The 20,764-nt window shown below is 41.9% G+C and overlaps 1 protein-coding gene across 3 annotated transcripts in view; it reads right to left on the bottom strand.

The window, feature by feature from the left end:
• LOC310939195 (myosin phosphatase Rho interacting protein) overlaps positions 1-20,764 on the bottom strand; it is a 51,402-nt gene that overhangs the window by 26,934 nt on the left and 3,704 nt on the right. For all 3 annotated transcript variants that reach the window (XR_014593043.1, XM_083903875.1, XM_083903876.1), the window contains exons 2-7: positions 13,417-13,494; positions 12,226-12,291; positions 2,564-2,715; positions 2,410-2,494; positions 2,139-2,310; positions 1,341-1,806 (exon numbers count right to left, since the gene is read on the bottom strand). Coding sequence is in view for 2 of the 3 variants with exons in the window: in XM_083903875.1 (XP_083760001.1) it covers positions 1,341-1,806; positions 2,139-2,310; positions 2,410-2,494; positions 2,564-2,715; positions 12,226-12,291; positions 13,417-13,494 (1,019 nt within the window). In the remaining variant the exon portion in view is untranslated. The remainder of the gene's footprint in view (positions 1-1,340; positions 1,807-2,138; positions 2,311-2,409; positions 2,495-2,563; positions 2,716-12,225; positions 12,292-13,416; positions 13,495-20,764) is intronic.

Here is a 20,764-nt window from a genome sequence, read left to right as displayed (position 1 = left end):
ACAACGGTGCTATGATGAAGTACTAAATTCATGCATCTGTACTCTGTTATATTTCCAGTAACTTGTACCTTACGCCTCGCTGTCCCTCGACGTGACGAGTGAGCATCTTAATCTAATCTAATCTGTGCTTTAACCTGATGAACCGTAGTTTAAGTGGACCTGCTTTCCTGGAATATCTGCCTCTGTGCCACAGACACCGTGGTCTGGAAATACTTGAGGTGAAGCCTTATCCTTTTAAAGGCATGTACACACACACACTGTCTGGTGACGCACAAAGCTTCTGATGTGCGCACACACACACACACACGATCACACTGTGATCTTTTGGAACTATAAGTAGATTTTGGAATTATAAGTAGATTTTGGAATTATAAGTAGATTTTGGAATTATACGTAGAATTTGGAACTTTTTATTATTATTGATTACATTTCTAGAGCTCTTTTCTAGACATCCAAAGCGCTTTACAAATTACCCATTCGTCGATTTTGGAACTATAAGTGGAATTTGGAATTATAAGTAGAATTTGGTATTATAAGTAGAATTTGGTATTATAAGTAGAATTTTGAACTATAAGTAGTTTTGGAATTCTAAGTAGATTTTGGAATTATCAGTAGATTTTAGAATTATAAATAGATTTTGGAATTCTAAGTAGATTTTGGAATTATAAGTAGAATTTGGAATTATAAGTAGAATTTGGAATTATAAGTAGATTTTGGAATTAAAGTGAATTTTGGAATTAAAGTAGATTTTGGAATTATAAGTAGATTTTGGAACTATAAGTAGATTTTGGAATTAAAGTGGATTTTGGAATTAAAGTAGATTTTGGAACTATAAGTAGAATTTGGAATTATAAGGAGATTTTGGAACTATAAGTAGAATTTGGAACATTTAGTAGAATTTGGAATTATAAGTAGATTTTGGAATTATAAGTAGATTTTGGAATTATAAGTAGAATTTGGAACATTTAGTAGAATTTGGAACATTTAGTAGAATTTGGAATTATAAGTAGATTTTGGAACTATAAAAAGATGCTTGAATTATCAGTAGAATTTGGAATTATAAGTAGAATTTGGAGTTATAAATTAATTTTGGAATTTTAAGTAAAATTTGGAACTATAAGTAGATTTTGGAATTATAAATGAATTTTGGAATTTTAAGTAAAATTTGGAATTTAAAGTAAAATTTGGAATTATAAGCAGAATTTGGGACTATGAGTAGATTTTGGAATTATAGGTAGAAATTGGAACATAAGTAGATTTTGGAATTAAGAGTAATTACACTTGAAGATTGAAGTTTAGTTTTCCCTTTTTTATTTCAGAATGACAGGACAGACACTGACCTCCTCTCAGGGCTGAGGACGGCCTCCCTCTCCTGCCTGTCCGGGCTCCTGAACCTGCTCCTCTTCTCCGCCTTCCTGGCCTCGGCCTCCAGCCGCCTGGACCGTGGCGTGTCGTGGTGGCTGTAGGCGTAGCCTCCGCGCTGCGAGGTCGGGTGACTGTCGTTGCTGGTCACCGTGCTGCCGCTGGCGTCCGAGTCCAACGAGCTGACCGAGCCGCTGATGTGGGAGCCGTTGGAGAGCAGGGAGCTGCCCGAGGGGAAGGGGTCGCTGGCGGCCGGCGAGAGGCATCGCGGGACTCCGCCCAGGCTGGAGCAGGAGCCCGTCGGGGAGAGCAGGTCGCCGGGCGGTGGCTGGTGCTGCTGCTGAGGCGCCGCCGAGCTGTGGAGCGTCAGGCTTCCCTGGTCCACCTCGTCACCGTTGACCGAGCCGCCGTCTGAACCAAGGCCAACAGGCGAACGAGGGTCGCCTTCACAAGAGCAGCAACAGTTTCATTTTTAACGCTCTTTATAAACACTATAGATTCTGTATACTGTGATACACCAGCTCCCCCTAGTGGTTATTGGAAATACTTGCGCTATGCTATAGTTTTCCCATCTTTAGGGCTGCAATCGATTAATCGTTAGGTTTTTTAATAACCAATTCAATGATTTGAGGCCTTTTTTGAGTAGTAATTATAAGAAAATCACCCTATGTAACAAAGAAATCACCCTATTTTGTCATATTGGTGGTGTTTCAAGAGCTTAATATCTTCTCAGGTGGTGTAAAAATGTTGTAGGAACTGCCGTTATCCCTCATTACCTGTGGAGGGCAGCGGTGACCCCAAAGTTACGTCGGCAGAGGCCCAGACTGCGGCGCCCTCGGCCTCCCTCTGGTTCAGCTCCTCCTGCCAGATTATGGAGCTGGAGTCTGGAACCTTCTCCGCCTCGGGGATTCCGGAGCCCGTCACTGCGACCTTGGCTGGACCCGGCTCCTGGATCAGGATTCACAGAAATTGTCAAAAACTATGGAACAACGAAAGCAGGACAAGCTTGGGGAGTGACCTTCGACGGTGGTAGGTAGGAGGATTTACCTGAGAGGTCGTGGGCTCCACCTTACGTTTCTTCTTCTGGTTTTGTTTGTTGGTGCGGGGGTAAACCACCAGCTGCTCGCTCCACCTGGAAACAAACCGATGTTAACGGATGTTTGTGACCCAAACCATCAACGGACAGGACAGGACAACTCACCCATTGATGATTTCTTTATTCTCCCCTCTGATGAAGTACTCCTGGTCCGGCGTGATGATGCACAGGGAGTTCTTCTGGCCCGCCTTGGGCTCGGCGTCGATGACGTCCGTGCAGAGGTTCATGTTCACGGTGCCCTGAGGCAGCGTGCTGGGCTACAGGAGAAACAAGACAAACATGACGGCTTATTCAACATCCAATACATCGCTCAAAGGGTCAATAACTGACAAGAATCCATGAGTCTATGCAGTCGAAATAAAGTGCAATTTGACATTGATCAATGTTCTAAACCTCAGCTATGGCCATGAACTGTTGGTAAAGACTAAAAGGGGTGAGATCACGGATACAGGTAGCTAAAATAAGCTCAAGTAGAGTATCTGGGTTTATCTTTGGAGATAAGATGAGAAGTTTGGAGAAGAGTCAGTGTTGAAAGGAGGCAAAGGAGGTTTTCCAAGCATTGCTAGCTAGAAAGAGACCTTGGGGCGCATCCTGAAACCTCTGGAGGAACTACATACCCCATGTGGCATGGTTTTAAAAGACAGGGGAATATCCAAGAGGTTCCTCTTGGATGGTCCCCTGTCTTTTAAAACCTTCTGTTGCCACTAAAAATGGATGCTTCCATAGAAGTTCCAATGTAGCAAAGGTCAAAAGGCTTTACTAGATTGTGTTCTTGCATTCACAAGGCAAAAAATAGGGGTATGTGAGGTCACAGAGATCGAGATATTCAACGTTTGTCCACCAAAAAATACGTCCTGGAGTCCACCTGAACGTTAGTGCCAAATTTAAAAAGAATCCATTTTAGAAGTTTGGCGTTTTTCAACTTATAAGGAGACAATTGAGGTGTTTCATCAGGAATCCTTCTAGACACCCCCCAAAGGAGGTTTTCCAAGCATTGCTAGCTAGGAAGAGACCTTGGGGTGGACCCTGGAACCTCTACAGCAACTGCATACCCCAGGTGGCATGGTTTTAAAAGACTGGGGATCATCCAAGTGGAGCGTGGAAAGCACTGCAGGTGAGAAGAATGTTTCGAATAACTTGTTCCGACTGTTTCCTCAAGACCTGACATTGGTGGAAGGAAATTATGGTAGCGTAGAATGTACCAAAGTTTTCATATATGGCTATAAAGGGAGTTTGAGGGTTTACATTCGAAGTTTGTCCACCACCAACATATCCTTGAGTCCCCCTGAACGTTAGCGCCAAATTCAAAAAGAATCCCTTCGAGAAGTTTGATGTTCCTTCAAGTTGAAAGGAGGCAATTGGGATGTTTCAACAGGAATCCTTCTAGGCATCCCACAAAGGAGGTTTTCCAAGCATTGCTAGTTAGGAAGAGACCTTGGGGCGGACCCTGGAACCTCTGAACTACATACCCCATGTGGCATGGTTTTAAAAGACTGGGGATCATCCAAGTAAGAAAGCATTGCAGGTGAGAAGAATGTTTGGAACACCTTATTCCGACTGTTTCTTCAAGACCTGACATTGGTGGAAGGAAATTATTGTAGCGTAGAATGTACCAAAGTTTTCACATATGGCTATAAAGGGAGTTTGAGGGTTCACATTCGAAGTTTGTCCACCACCAACATATCCTTGAGTCCCCCTGAACGTTAGCGCCAAATTTTAAAAAGGAACCCCTCGAGACCTTTGTCACATATCGCATCTGAAAGACTGGTACGGTCAGAGGAATCGGACAAATACTCGGTCATTGGTCGGGACGTTTAAGGAGCAACTGTGAGAGTGAAACACAAAAGAACGCAGAGCAAACAGGACATTGCCCTGAGTCACTGGTTTATTTCCATATTGGACGAGCGACAAAGCAAGTAAACACTGATATCACTGGTTTCACGTTTCAAATAGTTGAAGTAGGACGTCAAAAAAAAAAAGTTCTCCACAGCGAGGCCGAGTGAGATTTCAGGGCCTGTACTGTACGCTACGCTCGGCCGTGATCACCAGCTCACCATGGTAACTGGGCAAATCCATTCAGTCGCAGCGCACACTGAAAGAAAAAGAGGGGGGGAGATGACAGCACTGGGAACGCCGGACTAAAGCGGCTTTGTGTGTGTGTGTTTGGTGTGGAGCTTTGTCTGCTTTGTAAAAACCAGCGATGACAGCGAAGCTCTCAAACATATCTCAATATCTCCATGTAGTCAAACAACAAGTTTCTTTCGCGGGAGAAAACTTCCTCGTCCTCCTCCTCCAACCTGTTCTCCGTCTGCTCCGAATCCTGCGGCTCGTTATCAGGCTTCGCTCAGCTATGTCTTCCTACAGATGTAAAACAGGTGCCGGGTCGGGGTTTTTCTTCCCCCCAGCTCCTTTTAAGGCCACTGAACGCAGATCCAGCTTTATTAAGATCTGCCTTTTAAACCCCCGTGGGTTGCCAAATATGGCAATTTACACGGCGTCGCGCTTCGGATGAAGAATTTTCCTTCCAGGAGAAATAAATAGATCAGGTTTGAGAGTAAGTGGCAGCGGCAAATGACCGAGGAACCCTGAGGAGTGCAGGTCACTCTGGTACGTCATGAGATAAGCGTGCTAGCATAGTTCATATGTGCAGGACTTATACTGTATATAAATTAAGTTATTACTTATTTTGCCCTCTTCCTGACCTTCCTGGAAGCGTGGACTTTAAACCTAACAGGGTTCCAGTGCGCACTTAGTGAAATTACATTTAAGTCCTTTAAAGATGTAAACAAAGAGGAAAATTGTACAAAGATTCCACAGCGGAATAAACGCAAAGTTTAAGGCCAAGTTTTTATTTCCACCAGTAAAAAAAGGAAAGAAAATGAGGTAGAAACTACAACTATAACAATAAAAATCCTTGATAATTAAACTTTACCCAACATAAAAAGCCAAAATTAAGACAAAAAAGTTGAGTAAGAGATAAAACAAAGGAATTGTTGCACTATAAAGCGAGAGAGAATGTAAATTATTGATCAGAGGTTCAAAATTAGTTTAAATTATGACACAAAGGGCCCAAATTATGGACATTTTCTGTCATATTTTAACATTTTGAAGTCAATTATCAAGTCAAAGTTCATAATTATGTAATGTTAGGTTTAAACTGTGACACAAAAACATATCAATTTCACAAATAAAGACAAAAATTGGGACATGAAGTCCGGAAAATGTCGGGAAAATTGGTCCAGACAGAGTTTGTGTCTGAAAATAACCACAGTGAAGAAACAAAAAGGTGATCATGCAGAGAATAAGGCTGTTAAATATAAAAACAGAGGATATAATTTGGTGTCACAGCTTGTTTACAGAGTTGAAAACATAAGATGATGATCTTGTCTTGAAATGGTTCCCTCAGTGAGTTTTCTGGATTATTTGTCGCTCTTAGGTGGAGCCCGGTGGGGTTTGAAAAGCCAAAGCCGAACCCCGGGTGCGGAGACCATTAAAGCAAACCCGTTGCCCAGAAACTGCAAACTGGCAGCCAAACAAAAGGCGCCGTATCTGCCAACAACGGCTGCCATTCAATTCAAAACGCAAAAAAACAAAACAAATGGTTGCAGTTGTGGGGTTTGATTTCAACAACACAACCAGGCTAATTCCACATCCTCCAATTGTGTGAGTCGGGATATTTTTAGCTTTGCTGCGAGTCACTCACTCTCCCTGATTATGACAAACGAGGCTATAAAACAACTGTGTAATGTGTACACGTTTATTACCTCATGCTGGACTTTTTTATATTTTTTTTACCATTTTTATTGCAGAAAGAAAACTTTCAAAAAAGCAGCAAGTGGTGGATTTAAGTGGAGAACACCCACTCCATAAATGATAAATCCTCATGCGGGCCGAGCCAAAGGCAAGTCCACCACAGCGGGCTGCAGAGAGTTTTGTTTTATTTTTACATATATGGTTAAAAAGACACAGGAGGACCCTCCATCATCAACAGGATCAGCCAAGTGGAGCTTCTCCAAATACTCTCCATGAAAAACACTCAGCGTGTGCTATATCAGTGTATTCTTGTGTTGAATTCCATGAGTTACAGACACTCTATATGTCTATTTTTAGATAATAACAATATTTGGTGATGTTTTCAAATCACCAAAGTGAAAAATGTACCACTTTTAAAACCCACTGTCAGGCTCGACAGTGACCACAAGCCTGTGACGACTTCCGGTCCAATGAGAAGGCAGCTTCTTAAGCTCCGCCCACAAAAAAAACATGGTGCAAAGAACAATGAGGGAGCGTAAATAGCATATCAGGGAGCGCAAAGAACAAGTATGGGAGCGTAAATAAAAGAGGGTGCGTAAAGAACAAGCGAGGGAGTGTAAATAACAAATCAGGGAGCGCAAAGTACAGGTATGGGAGCATAAATAAATGAGGGAGCGCAAAGAACAAGTCCGGGAGCGTAAATAACAAATCAGGGAGCGCAAAGTACAGGTATGGGAACGTAAATAAATGAGGGAGAGCAAAGAACAAGCGAGGGAGCGTCAATAAATGAGGGAGCTAGCTTTTATTTTATTTCATTCGTCCCTCTGACTTTCTTTAATCTGTTTCTGTGATTGTATACGTTCTAATAGTATACTTGGTCAAATAAAACTTTATTTAAAAAAGTTTGTACACAGCGCATAATGCATAGTTTTTGCACCAGATGCCGTATTCAGAAGGAAACGTCCCGTTTTTCCGTGTGTTTAAGGTCTGAAGATGACTATGATTATGACCTATTCTGCAAATAGATCCATAAACTGGACGTTTCACACATGGATGACAGGACTGTTGTGATCCTCCTTCCAGTCTGTTCTCATGGTCATTGACCTCTTGACCCTGCAGCTTTCAGGGTGGCCTCCTAATTTTTCCCTGCTTAAGTTTCCCGGACTTTTTCTACCTATTCGCCCCGACAGTTTACCCTGGTGTGCTCGGCTGTGGCAGAGCCAGGCCGTTGGTGAGGAATGTCTGGATCTGGGGCAGAAAAGATCTGACGTTTCCTCCCTCTGTGGGTTTTTTTTTGGGGGGCTATAAGCTCCCTCTTCTCCTGTGATCCGAGCTCGCTGCGAGTTCACCAAATAAGGGCATTGGAGGAGGAATGCTGCTTCAGACGAAAGAGAGAGCAAGAGCATCTTTATCCTGCACTCGCGGTGAAAATAGTTGAGCTTTGAGAGAGGCCACTGCTGCAGATAGCACCCTGCTGACTACTGAGCAGAACACAGAAGACAACATCATCATTGCCTGGAACATGTTCTTCGAGAGGAACTTTAGAGCTCTTTTTTTAGCATCTGGGAGCTAAAATTAAGTATTTTCTGAAACAATAGATGTGACAATAGAGTCAATAGATGTGTTTTAGTTTGTGTTGCGTTACATTTATCCACCTGGAAGTGCCACAAGTAGAGAAATGGGCAAGAGTATTTGATGATTTGATGTCGTAACGCGTTTAAAATTGTGCTGGGCACGTTAGCGGCGCTAACGGTAACTCATGCTAACGCATATCGCCTTTCCACGACGACTGACCGAAAAAAGACGTGGCTCCCGATTGTTAAAATGAGTCTCTAAAGTAACGCTAAACTTTAAAAACAGAGGCACACATACGCAGTACACAGATACGCTGGTTATTTGTAGCGCTGCTCTTTTCGTTTAATTAACGGACCACTCACGCTAACGGCGTCAACGGCCGTTAGCGTGAGTGGTCCGTTTCCATGACGACTGACCAGAAAAAGGCACCTGTGACACCATGTTTACCAGAGTCAAGACACCGTTTACCAGTTAGCTGCGTTAGCTCCTTTAGCGCCGTTAGCGCGCCTTCCGTCGAAAGCTTTTTAAAGTTTACCGTTACTTTAGAGACTCATTTTAACAATCGGGAGTCACGCAAACATGACGTCACGCACGTCTTTTTCCGGTAAGTTGTCATGGAAAAGCGTCATGCGCCAACGTTGACCAAAAAGCTATAAAGAGTTAGTGGGAGTGTGAGATATCGCTCTTTTCATGCTACATCTGTTTATCTGTTGCATTTCTACAGATTTTCTCAATCGTGTTTGTTGTCTGACCAATGTCACGCTCGGCACTGCACACACGGGGCGTCCTTAGCAAACCGTTGACACAAATATATATACGTTTTTTTAATATAGAAACATAGATTTTGAAGCAGAAACTGATGGGGGTTCAAGAACTTTCACTTTTCCAACACTGTACAGCAATGGTACAGTTGTACGAATACAATCATATCACGATTAAAATCACGATAAAGGACGGAATTCAGCGCATATGGAAGCTAGCGAATCATTTAGCTATTTGTTGTGAAAGACGCGCTTGATTCAACATTGAAAAACGTAAAAATTCAAGCATTTCCGAGGATTTCAAGCACCCATACGGACCTAGAACTGTGTCTCTCCGTCACCTTACTGACTCTGAGAAAATATGTACTGTTCCTGCTCCGAGAAGCTTGAGCAGAGCTGCTTTCTTTGACGAAAAAGCAGCCGAGAGATTAGATAATGTGATCAAAACAGCAACGAGACAAAGGGTGGGTGGGTGTTTCTTGCGTAAATCTCTCCCATTTATGTAAAATAACACAGGAAGGGAACAGGGATTTAGGAACGTCGGGCTCGTCGGCCCAGACCTCAAACAAATCATATCTGTCCTCCGCTGAGTAAACAGCGAAGACCTTGATGTGATAAAGACCCATAAATGTGTCTTTATCGGGCTCTGATGTCTCTCCTCGGGGTCCATTTCCCTGACCCACTTTTCCTGCCGTGTGGGGCAGATGAAAAAGGCCGCGGAGGACAATGAGGCAGACAAGTTTTTTGGACTCGCCTTTTACAATGAGAGGAAAACACCAGCGCACAGCACCAGCCTGGGTGTCACTGGAAACGCATGACACAGTGGAAAACGCGCACATGTGCGCGTGCGAGCGACACCGCGGCCACGTTTCCGCCCATTGTCATCACTGGCAACACAAAGAGATTCACCACATGCGGCTCTGGCCCAATGCACAGAAGTTTCCAGACTCTTTTCCACTCACTGTCAGACACACACACACCTGCTGCGTAAATGTCTCTTTAGCATTAAAAAAGGGTTACGGATATCTTTGTATAAATTCAAGGAAATCTCCATGTGTCTGTTTATCACATGACTGTCTTAACGGTTCCCTTCAAACTCCATGCTTCAAGAGTATTTGATTATTTGACCCATTTAAAAGACATTAAACCAGTGCTGGACATGTTAACTGCATTAGCGGCAGTTAACGCTAACGCATGTTTCCATGACGACTGGAAAAAGATGTTTGTGACGCCAGGTTAACGTTCACCAGAGTCCAGGCACCGTTTACCACTTAGCTCCGTTAGCTCCTTTAGGGCTGTTAGCTCCATTAGCTCCTTTAGCGCGCCTACAGTCGAACTGGAGCGGTCTCTTTGTTAAACGAAAAGAGCAGCGCTACAAACCAGCGTACCTGTGTACTGCGTATGTGTGCCTCTGTTTTTTAATGTTTAGTGTTACTTTAGAGACTCATTTTAACAATCGGGAGTCACGTAAACATGACGTCACGCGCGCCTTTTTCCCCGTCAGTCGTCACGGAAACGGGTCGTTTGCTAACGTGCGTTAGCGTCGACACCGTTAACCGCCGTCGACACCGTTAACCGCCGTCGACACCGCTAACCGCCGTCGACACCGTTAACCGTCGTCGACACCGTTAACCGTCGTTGACGTGTTACCGTGCACATCACTACTCTTTAGCATTAAAAAGGTAACGGATATCTTTGTATAAATTCAAGTAAATCTCCGTGTGACTGTCTTGACAGTTCCCTTCAAACTCTTTGACCTTTTGACTTTGAACAAAGAAAAAGCAGCGGTGAAACGTTATCGATTACCACCGAGATAAAACACAAGGTTCGTAGACATTTGCCATGGTAAAATTCAAGCACCTTTAAGTTGTTTTTTAATGCTTTTCCGGCACCTTGTGATAAATTTCTATAGAAATATACATACTAAGAGATGGAGTTTTGATATAAACAACTAAACTTGTGTATTATAACAGTCACTATTCAGCCAATAATTAAAATAAAATGATTTTCAAGGGTTTCCAGTAGGGACAGGATACCGATATTACAAACTTGGGTATCTACGATACCGATACAAGACAGTAAAAGTCATTTTTAGAACGTTTATGAACGTATGAAGCTGTGAACGACCACAAACTTGTGCCAGGTCATTTCAAAGACTTTCAAATTCTCACAATTAAAGAAGATCGGATTTCAGATCTATATTGGACAAATACCGATTCCTATCCCTAGTTTCAAGCACCTTTAAGAACCCTTAAAAAACACAGCGCAAGTGGCTGTGGAGACTAAAAAAGAACATTATATATATATCTTATATATATCTTATATATATATATATATATATGTATCACTAAACGCTTCCTCACGCCTAAAGACAGACGAGCCAATTGAGAGAGAGGTAATGTGTCGTCAATCAAAGTCCAAGACTGTGGATCCTGTGCACAAGTCTGTATATAAACGCAAGGAACATCTAAATGTGACAACGTGCGACAGTTCAAACACTAAAACTTCAAACAAATACTTAAGTATACATAACAGGTACACGGTGAAAAACAGTTACTGCGCGGGTGAAAAAGTGTTGCACAACCTGCATTTCATCTCCACACACCGTCAGTGTCAAGTGTGCCTGTTTACACACAACAAGTATTCACATCTCCAGCAGATAAGGGTTCACCAAGCAAGCAGGGCCACAAACAGTGGGGGGGAGGGGGTTGGTGACGGTGGCTTTTAAAATAAAAACCCCTTTATCCTGATGCTTATCAAAGAAGCCAAGGCCACCTGCTAAAGTTCAAGCAGAACGATGTAGAAAGGTGACTTTTGAACCTACCGTTTTTGTTGGTGTGAGCATTTCAGAGAACTGCTGATCCACGAGTTTACAGGAAACGGTCAAAAAAATCCACAAAAGAATAAAAAGGAAAGAAAACTCCACAGTCGTGTGATCAGTTTCTGTCACTTAAGTCTTGAAAAAAAAGGTTTCCATAAACGCGACAGCCTTTCAAGAGTTGTCTTCATACGCTCTATGAATCCTCCAAAATAATAAACCGTGTAGTACGTATGCCAGGCCTGCATGTGGTGCTGTGACATAATCGTTTATGTAAAGTTGCGTATTTGTTGCATACACAAAAATAGAGTTTTAGGGCTCCTAAAATGCAAGTTGCAAGGGTATAAACAGCCAATACGACACAAAAATGGAACAGGAACGACATGGCAGAGTCTTTACGACCGACAACACAAACGCTTGTAGCATCGGAATCAACCGTATTCAAGGCTGAGCTGGAGAAAACTGCTTTTATGTCACATTTTTATTTCCATTTCCTCACAAAACAACAAAACGTTTGGGGGCGTGAAATGCACCGATAGCTGATTTCAGACCTACCTCGATCAAGCGTAAACAATCAAGTGTAAAGAAAATGCAACGGACAACACCAATGCTTGTAGCATCAGAATCAATCGTCTTCAAGGCAGATCTGGAAAAACCTGCCTTTATTTTAAAACTTTATTTCCATTTCCTCACGAAACAAAACACTTGCAAGAAACGCAACTACAGCGATCAAGCGTAAACGGACACTTTACGGAGCTTCTTCCTCCGCTAACGTCGTCAAGAATATCCCAGGACAACAACTAATGACAGAGGTGAATTATTAACATAATACTTAGACAGAGAGAAGGACGTGAACTTACCGATTCGTCCAGGGCGAAGCGCAGACAGCCGTGTTCGTACAGCACAAAGAATCTCCTTTGCCATTTCTGTCAGCACAGAGAGAGCGATCAGAAAAAGCAAAAACAGTGGGAGAGTCACAACTAAAGCTGTGTGGCAGCTGTGTTTTCCTGGTTTTAAAGGAATACATTTGTGAAACACACTGAAATATTATACATTAAATGTTATATTTTTGTACTTTTATAAAACATTTTATTGTCAAAAAGGTCATGTAATTCCAGATACTTTCATTTTAAGCCTAATTATTTGTCAGAATTCGACCATATTTATAGTCAAAGTCCTTGTTTATAACACGTAAACATCTTGAATTTAACATTAACGCGCCAAATAAATAAAAGTGTACCTTAAGATCACATTATACAGGTTATAAAGAGTGGATATTTCATTTTAGAGTGTATTTACCGTGTATTGTCACTGTCAACAAAGATAAAAGTCGCTCAATTACACTTATTTTGAATTTTGAATTTGTTTCTAACACATAAATATCCTATAAGATCACGTTATACAGATCATAAACAGTAGATCTTTTATTTTAGAGTGTATTTACAGCATATTGTCACTCACTCTTTGAGATTCACAAACATCTCAACAGAAAAAAGTCACTAAATTACACTTATTTTCAATTTTAAGCCTAATTTTGTGTTACAGCAGAATATTTGACCATATTTATAGTCAATGTCGTTGTTTCTAAGATCATAAACAGTAGATATCTTATTGTGGAGTGTATTTACAGTGTATTGTGCAGAGAAACAACTCATATGCAGCTTTACATCCACATATATATATATATAAGTATAAATATCCAGATATCATTCATAAGCCATTACATAAATATTGACTTGATTTATATCTGGTATGCTGCTCTTTTTTATACAAACACTGACTTATTTACTTAGTGAGGAGAAAAACAAACGGACAGACGAGGGACTTGTTTTTCCCGGAAAAGAAATTCTTTCAACACTTTTGTGTTTTATTGTATATGTGAATATGAACATGAGGACGTGGGCGCAGAGTAAGTAGACGTAGCTTTGGATATACTGTATATCCCAGAACAAGCGTATACATGCACAGTATGTACCATATGTCTAAATCCCACCCCCCCTTCTTCCTTCACTGCACAAACAAGCCGCTCTAGATGGAATACAAGCTCTTACTCGGGATCTTTGCATAGGATTGTCGAAGTCGGTTCCCTCGGGGGCCAAGCACAGCCAACCGCCATAGATAGGCTTCGCCTGTAAAGGAAAAACAGAATAAGAAGCAATTTAGGTAATCATTAAAACTGGAAATGTGTGAGCTGAGTTGAGCTGAGTGGGGGGATGGTAGATGGTGTAAATATGAGGCCTTTTGGCCTCCAGATGTTGCCTCTGTTCTCAGTTAGTGAGTGTTCTGCTGTAATCAGCTCAGTTTGATGATACCCTGGACTGACACACACACACATTTCCTCACAGCAGCACATTGTTTTCCTAAAAAAAATAGCTTTGCCCAGCCGTGGACTGTTTTATCTTCGAGTTTGTGTGTGTTGTAGAAGCGTCACATGATTGTTCAGTTGTTGGAAAAACGGTAGAGTGTCGTAGCATTCTCATTACCGTAACTCCTAGACCATTGGGATATCTAGAAAATTCAAAAACTACTATAATAATAATAACTGCCAGATATGGAAAGTTAAATGTTATCTTAACAATTCTACACCCATAAACTCAAAATTGCCATAAGAACTTGATGGACAATAATTGATTTTTGTCTGAATTAATAAATTGTTTAAATTTGTCGCAGGTCTATCCAATTGTGTAGTTGGAATGGCATGATAGCGCTTTTCCCCGTGTCCGATCCCGACATCACAAACTATAATATCTAAAAGTCATAATTGAGTTAAAGTACAAGTATCTTACCAGAAAATGACTTTGGTAGAAGTTGAAGTCACTTTTTTATAATATTACTTGAGTCTTGTTGAATTGAAAACAGTTGAATAATAATAACGATAATAATAACTGCCAGATAAAGATGGAAAGTTAAATGTTTTCCTAACAATTCTGCAGCCTTGATTATTGTGGGATCTTTGTGCAGATCTGCGATGAAACAAAGACGTGTTCTTCAGTCTGTAGAACACAAACGTCACTTAATATAAATTTTATGTTATTTCTCCATGTTTTTCTTGTAATAATAGACTCATTTTGCGTCATAAATACGCTTTTACTGCCAACTATGCATCGCTCCGTATCAAAAGAAGCACTTTTATTTTGATATTCCATGGAAAAACCGCCAAGAAAAAGATAATTATCTCGGTATTATGTGACATAATTTCAGGCCCACCCCTACAGCTGTTATTTTATGAATTGTATTTTTATTATTTCTTCTAAAAAGGACTTTTTTTAAATCACATGACTGGTCCGTGCTGACCATATTATACACTCAGTAGCCACGAGGTCATTTTGACCCCTGCTGTACAATGTGATGTATGTAGGTCAGGACAATAGTTAATCTAAAAATGGTAATTTGGCTTTAAGAAATATTGCAGTAGGTTTGGCCATATTGTGATTTTGATAACATTTCGATGAATTGTCCAAACCCAGTCCAAAAAAAGTTGTCGCACTTTTAATCCCATTGTACAGCTTGTACCATGTCAATAAAGCCATTTGATAATGGTGATACAAGTGGGTCCTTATAGCAAATATAGCAAATTTGTCCAAAGCTGTTACTAGCTAGAACACGCAGCGTCTAAGTACCTCACGTAGGAAGTATTCTCAGCGCATTTTCAGAAGCTATGGAAACACATAAAACCCTGCTGCTCTTTGCTCTCCACGAATACCCACAGCCTCTCGGCGCTAAGTGTTAACCATTAGCGAGCAGCGCTCATACCAACACTCACACACACTCACACACTCGCACACCTCTCCCTGAAGCCAACAACGTCTCTGCTGATTAGCCTGGTGGTTCTAATACAGGACGCGTTCGCGCTCCGTGTCACTGCACGCCTGTCATAAATCCATAGGTGCCGTGTCGGGACATGTGTGGACGCGCCTACGGAGGTGGATTTGATGAAATGAAACCATTAATAAAAAGCGTTTTTTATGAGATGACAATGTGTGGTGACCCGGGGAAAATCACATTAACGCGCTCATTTGACAACTCGCGTGTAGCTCGTGGACGAGCCTGAACAGATGTAGAAGAGACTGCGGTAGAAACAAAAACAAGGAACAGCTGTTTGAGAGAAGCTCACGTACTTACAATAACACAATAGAGTCGTCTTCCTCTGCGCTGATCCCGACACTATCCAAGCCTGGGGATACACTGCTGTTCCCAGTCTTCCAATAATATCTTTTTATGATACAGAATTAGGATTGCAACCATCGTGAATCAACTACTAAATTATTGATCACATATTCTGCTAGCCGGGTAGCCGGGTTTGATTGTCAACAACAAGTTTTTCCAGCTTCTTAAAGGTCAATATTTTCTGCTTTGCTGGTACTACTTGATGATTAAATACACATTTAGAAAAAAGAGGTTCCAGAAGATAAATTAGTGATGTTCACCACATCTATTTATTCCAGTGAGTAGCAGTGTTTTCTTAAATTTCCTGCTTTTCTTCTCCCTCGTTTGGCTCGTCAAATATTTGTTTACCTACAGGGCACAAACGTGACCGCAAGAAAGTCATGTAGCGTAGCATAGGATTGGACAAATAACCTATTGTGATTGAGTACAGGCATCTCAGGGGGAGGTGTCTGTGCGCGAAATAGCAAAATAAAGACATCAAGCACGGATTAAAACTGAATAATTATAGGTTTTTAAACAAACTTCACTCCATCAGTAAGTTCTAATATGTTATTTTGTGAAATGCTACATTTTCCTCAATGGTGTGGAAGAGTGAGCCATGTACATACTGCAGATTCCAGGCAGAAACGGTTGCCCAAATGCAAGATGACGCAACAATATTGTTAAATGAATATGGTATGACACGCAACAAGGAAGCACGGGTGTTAGCCTTATGTGGTATCATAACTCAGACAAAGCATGATTGGAGCACCTGCGATGCACTCATTGATATGCATATTTTAACGGGTGTGCTTTTTATCATTTACAGCTGTGGAATGTGACGAACAGGCGTTTTAACGGATGCCCGACCAGTTTCAACAGAAATGGAACGCAGACTGAAACATCCACTCTCTCTTACGCTCTTGCGCTGTCTCTTCTTAATGCTTTTGGACAGCATGCTAGCCTGAACAGATAAAGCAAACAGAGCAGCTGTAGCAAGACAATGGGGCGCAACTCAGTTTCTACTCTCCTTATCATCGTCATTGTTATTATTGTTAGCCCGTGAACTTAGTATACCAGAGATTAGCAAAGGCCGGCGTTTTGACCAAATACAGAATTCTATGAAATATTAGGGGAACCAATCACAAGCGACAAAGAAGTGACGTTTGGCAGCTTTTGTAAACATCCAACATGGCGGCCACCGAAGAGCAGCATCCGGAATATTGGTCTAAATTAGGCTATGGTAACATGCTAAAACTTTTTTGTGTCCGATATCGACATCGGACCCAAAAAGGTAAAAGTACAAGTATTTTACCATGACTTTGGTAGAAGTTGAATAATTAAGTAAAAGGGTGAATTCCAATTCCTTGCTTAACCCTCAATCTCGAAAAATGCACGCTCCCGCTAGTGCAAGTGCGCATTTTGCAGTGCGCAGTTCTGGGTTCAGTTTCTGGCTCTGCTAAGTCTACAGCTAAGTCTAGCTAACCATGTCCTTGACCAAGACACCTAACCCAACACTGAAGCTTTTGAATGGGTATGAAAGATGTGTGAATGGGTGAATACTGTTTTTTTTACTTTACTCAGATTTTACATTTTTATCTGTCCGATATCCAGTCCGGTAATTTTGACTAGTGCGCCATGATCTACGTCAACTGGTGCCTCCGCCCTCTCCTGACTCATGCTCGATCTCATTGAGATGTGGTCTACTGTAAAACATGACCCGCAGCATATTTGTTTTACACTTTTCCTCTTTTTAAATGATGCAATTACATTGAATGACTGTGTATCACACCTACGCTCAATAATGCTACTGAATGAATGCTACATGTTAAGACAAGCACACAACTGATGTGTAATAGCTTCGGTTAAAAACACGGTGCTTGATGGGCGACATAAAAACTCAAATTCTCCCATTAATGGCTTCATGTCTCCACACTTGATTCTGTCGCCACATTACGTATTATTATTATTATTATTATTAGCGTCGGACAAAAAGGCTGTCGTTCTTGGACAAACCCTCAATCAGTAGGGGAAACTCTACAATCATGTCGGCACTTGACAGCGTTTAAACGTAATTATATCAATGACTACGTGGTGTAACATAAACTCAACACATCAAGGAGACAGAAAGTTGGCGTCTTCACGTTGCTGCTTCATTAAGAACCCAATCAATGGCAGCCGTGTATTAAGTGCGGTGACTGCGGCATAAAAATAATGGTTTCGCATTCGCATCTTGAACTTTGAATTAAAAGTAGACCAATTAAACAGTTAAATCCATTGATGTTTACCATTTTTTAATAACTGCATTGGTTCAAAGTGCATTATGTAATTAATCTAAAGCAACTGGCCATAAAATCCTCCTAATATGTCACAGAGACTCAGGAATAATGTTCATATAACAAACTGAACTCACCAACAACAGTACAGACAAAATATTTGCATAAAAAAATATATTTTGCAGACTGCAAATCATGTTTATATGTTTTGAAATCATGTTTTAGTGTCATGTGGCGCCACCTACCGCCGTCTACCAATCATTGCAGTCAGTAGAGTCTCAGCTGCCGAGCAACCACGGGTTGCCAGTTACGTCAGAAAACAAAACCTAAAAGACCTCGGTATTTTGAATTTGAATGTAGTACTGTTTTTGGCCACATTCTTTCATATGGCACCTTTAAATTGCTATATTTTTTATAATTAGCATCTACTTCTACTGCATCCGACTTCTTAGTCGACCATCAACAAAATTACAAATACGGAGCAACGGGAAACTCTATATTCTGGAGCATTTAAAGTAGCAGTTGCAGTTGAGAACTTCAAGCATATTATGGATTTTTTGACATATTATATTTTGACTTTTATCACCGAGGAGGCGGGGAATTTATTTGCAGGCGAACTTGACCTCATCGTGGACTCCGACAATCAATTCTTCGTAATTGTTAAACTGCAGCCGCTGATAACTGTTTACTTAATCAAATCGCACATCAATTTTGACATATTATTGTGTATTTTTACGTTTTATGTGTCTGTTTATTGGGGCAGCCAAACACCAAGCAGAAGGGAATTGGACGCCGCTAGCAAGGTACCCAAGCCCCCATTGCTAATTGTTAATCGGACAACTCCAAACTGATCCCAGCCACAAAGGAGGTCACATCCAAACTACTTCCAATTGCTGTTTGAATTTCACGCGAAGAACTCGACATTACCGAACTAACCCGAGCCGGACGATCATCGCAGAATCTTTGTCCAAACTCGACACAATGGGCTCAGGTTAGGTATCCACGCTTTCAGCTATTTGGCACGAGGCTGTAAAAACAGGAGTTATCGTCTGTTTGGCATGAAGTAATAAACTGCCTGCAGTCTTTTACTGCACTGGAACATTTGGACAGCAGCCTCGGTTATAAACCTCGCATAGTGGGATGTTGAGCAGCAGCAGCAGCCGCCTCTGGGAGCCTCGACTCCTATTTCCCCCCCCCCCCCGACCCCGCACTTCCTTTCCTCTCCCCGTGACTCCTGCTCCCACTCCTCAAGTCCCATCACCTCCCTGCCCGTCGTCTTCCTTACTCTCTCTCCCCTCCCACGTACATATAAAGCCTGTGTCCTCCATCACTGTCCTGCCTCCCACCGCCTCTTAACGGATAGCGTGATCACTTTTCTGCAGCCTGACAAAAACGTCTCGAATCTCTGGGGCCTAACAATTCATGTGGTTGAGTGAAAACCGGGACGGCGGGTCGCGAACTTCCAAACTACCATGTGGTACTTGACGTGCTCCTTGTTGGAGCATGTCCACTGAAATAAAAGACTTCGCGCGAGCGCTAGCCGCAGCAGAACCATTCCATCCCAGTCCACCTTTTATACAATGAATAAAAGGCATTGTTTATGTTGGACGCTGTCCTTTTGACATTCAGCTGAACAACTTTTCCATGTGTGCTATTTGTTTCAAGATCCTCCAGCTGCCCTTTAAGTTCAGAACAGTATTAATTTAATTAGGGGTTCAAATTCATTGAACTGAATCACCTATTCATGGCATTTCTTTGGTTCACTGGAGTGTTATGCAGCTTAGCTTCTTTAAATCAGCCTGAATCTGTCTCTGGGAACATTTTAAATAAGGGTTTATACTCACCTAGGGCCTGATGGACAAGCCCCAGAGGTTTAACACTGTTTATATGGTGTTGCGTAACACAGCTTTAGATCAACAATGGACTGGTGTGCGGCGCTAACTAGTTTGAGGGCTGCTTGTGCAACTGAGCTCCCTGCTAACTGTTTGGATAGCTGACAGACTGCAGATAGAGTCTGCGGGCGACTGAAACAACAGAGATGAGCATAGCGCCGACTGACCGGGGGGGCGGGGGGTGGGGAGATCAATCTCCAAGGGCCAGGGCCGGGTAAAGCCTCTCTGGTCGTGGCTGTCGTCGCTCAGACTGTGGGAGAGTTTTCGCCAGGTCACAGGGAGATTAGAGGAAGTGATGTAACCCATAAGCGCTCGTCTATCCTGACTCAGGAGTCCCGCATCGGAAAGGGTTAACCTCCAATAAACTCACTGCAGCAAGTGCCCCCACACATACACTCACTCACAGAGGATGCTGACGTTGCTGTTTGGCTCTTGGGCCGCGTTCAAGGGCCCATCTGGGCCTCATCATCTGGGATCAATTACAGGATACGACGAAGACTAAACTAATGATGTGAGAGAGAAAGAGTTGCTTATATTATGAACTCTACGGCTGAGCAGAGCAGCGCTTTATCTTTGCGCCACTCCTATTTGCTTGCTCGCCAATCAGACTCCCATTTTTGGTACGAGACTAGCGCTGTACCCATTCCATATTTGCTAGCGATGTACTGTATATGTCTATATTTCTACAGATATCTCTTGCCTGTTTTACCAAAACAATGTCAAAGCCCCGAGTAAGCTACCTGCCAAGTCTGAAACAGGTGGACCAATATATGACGACAAAACCAGCCGGACGGATTGTTATCGCATTTGTAGATGACATTAAATTTTTTGTCACAAATATCGTGACCAAAATAGTTGCGATCCATGATAATTGTGACGCTAAATCTGATACAATCCGTCTCATATTAGCATACTCATATGTGAACTAGGTTGATGTCGGTTACAATAGTTACAAAAAAATACTACAAAAACAAAAGCTACAGCTACAGCTACAAAAACTGCCAACATTACGATAAAATTGTTACAAAACGTTGGTACGTTACGAATAACGCGACTTTAAGTGTTCTTGGGGTGGGGCAAAGGGA

The sequence above is a fragment of the Microchirus variegatus genome, assembly GCF_963457635.1.
Source record: "Microchirus variegatus genome assembly, chromosome: 17".
Lineage (NCBI taxonomy): Eukaryota > Metazoa > Chordata > Actinopteri > Pleuronectiformes > Soleidae > Microchirus > Microchirus variegatus.
Note: the sequence above shows the minus strand (reverse complement) of the source record. Positions and strands in the feature narration are given on the sequence as shown.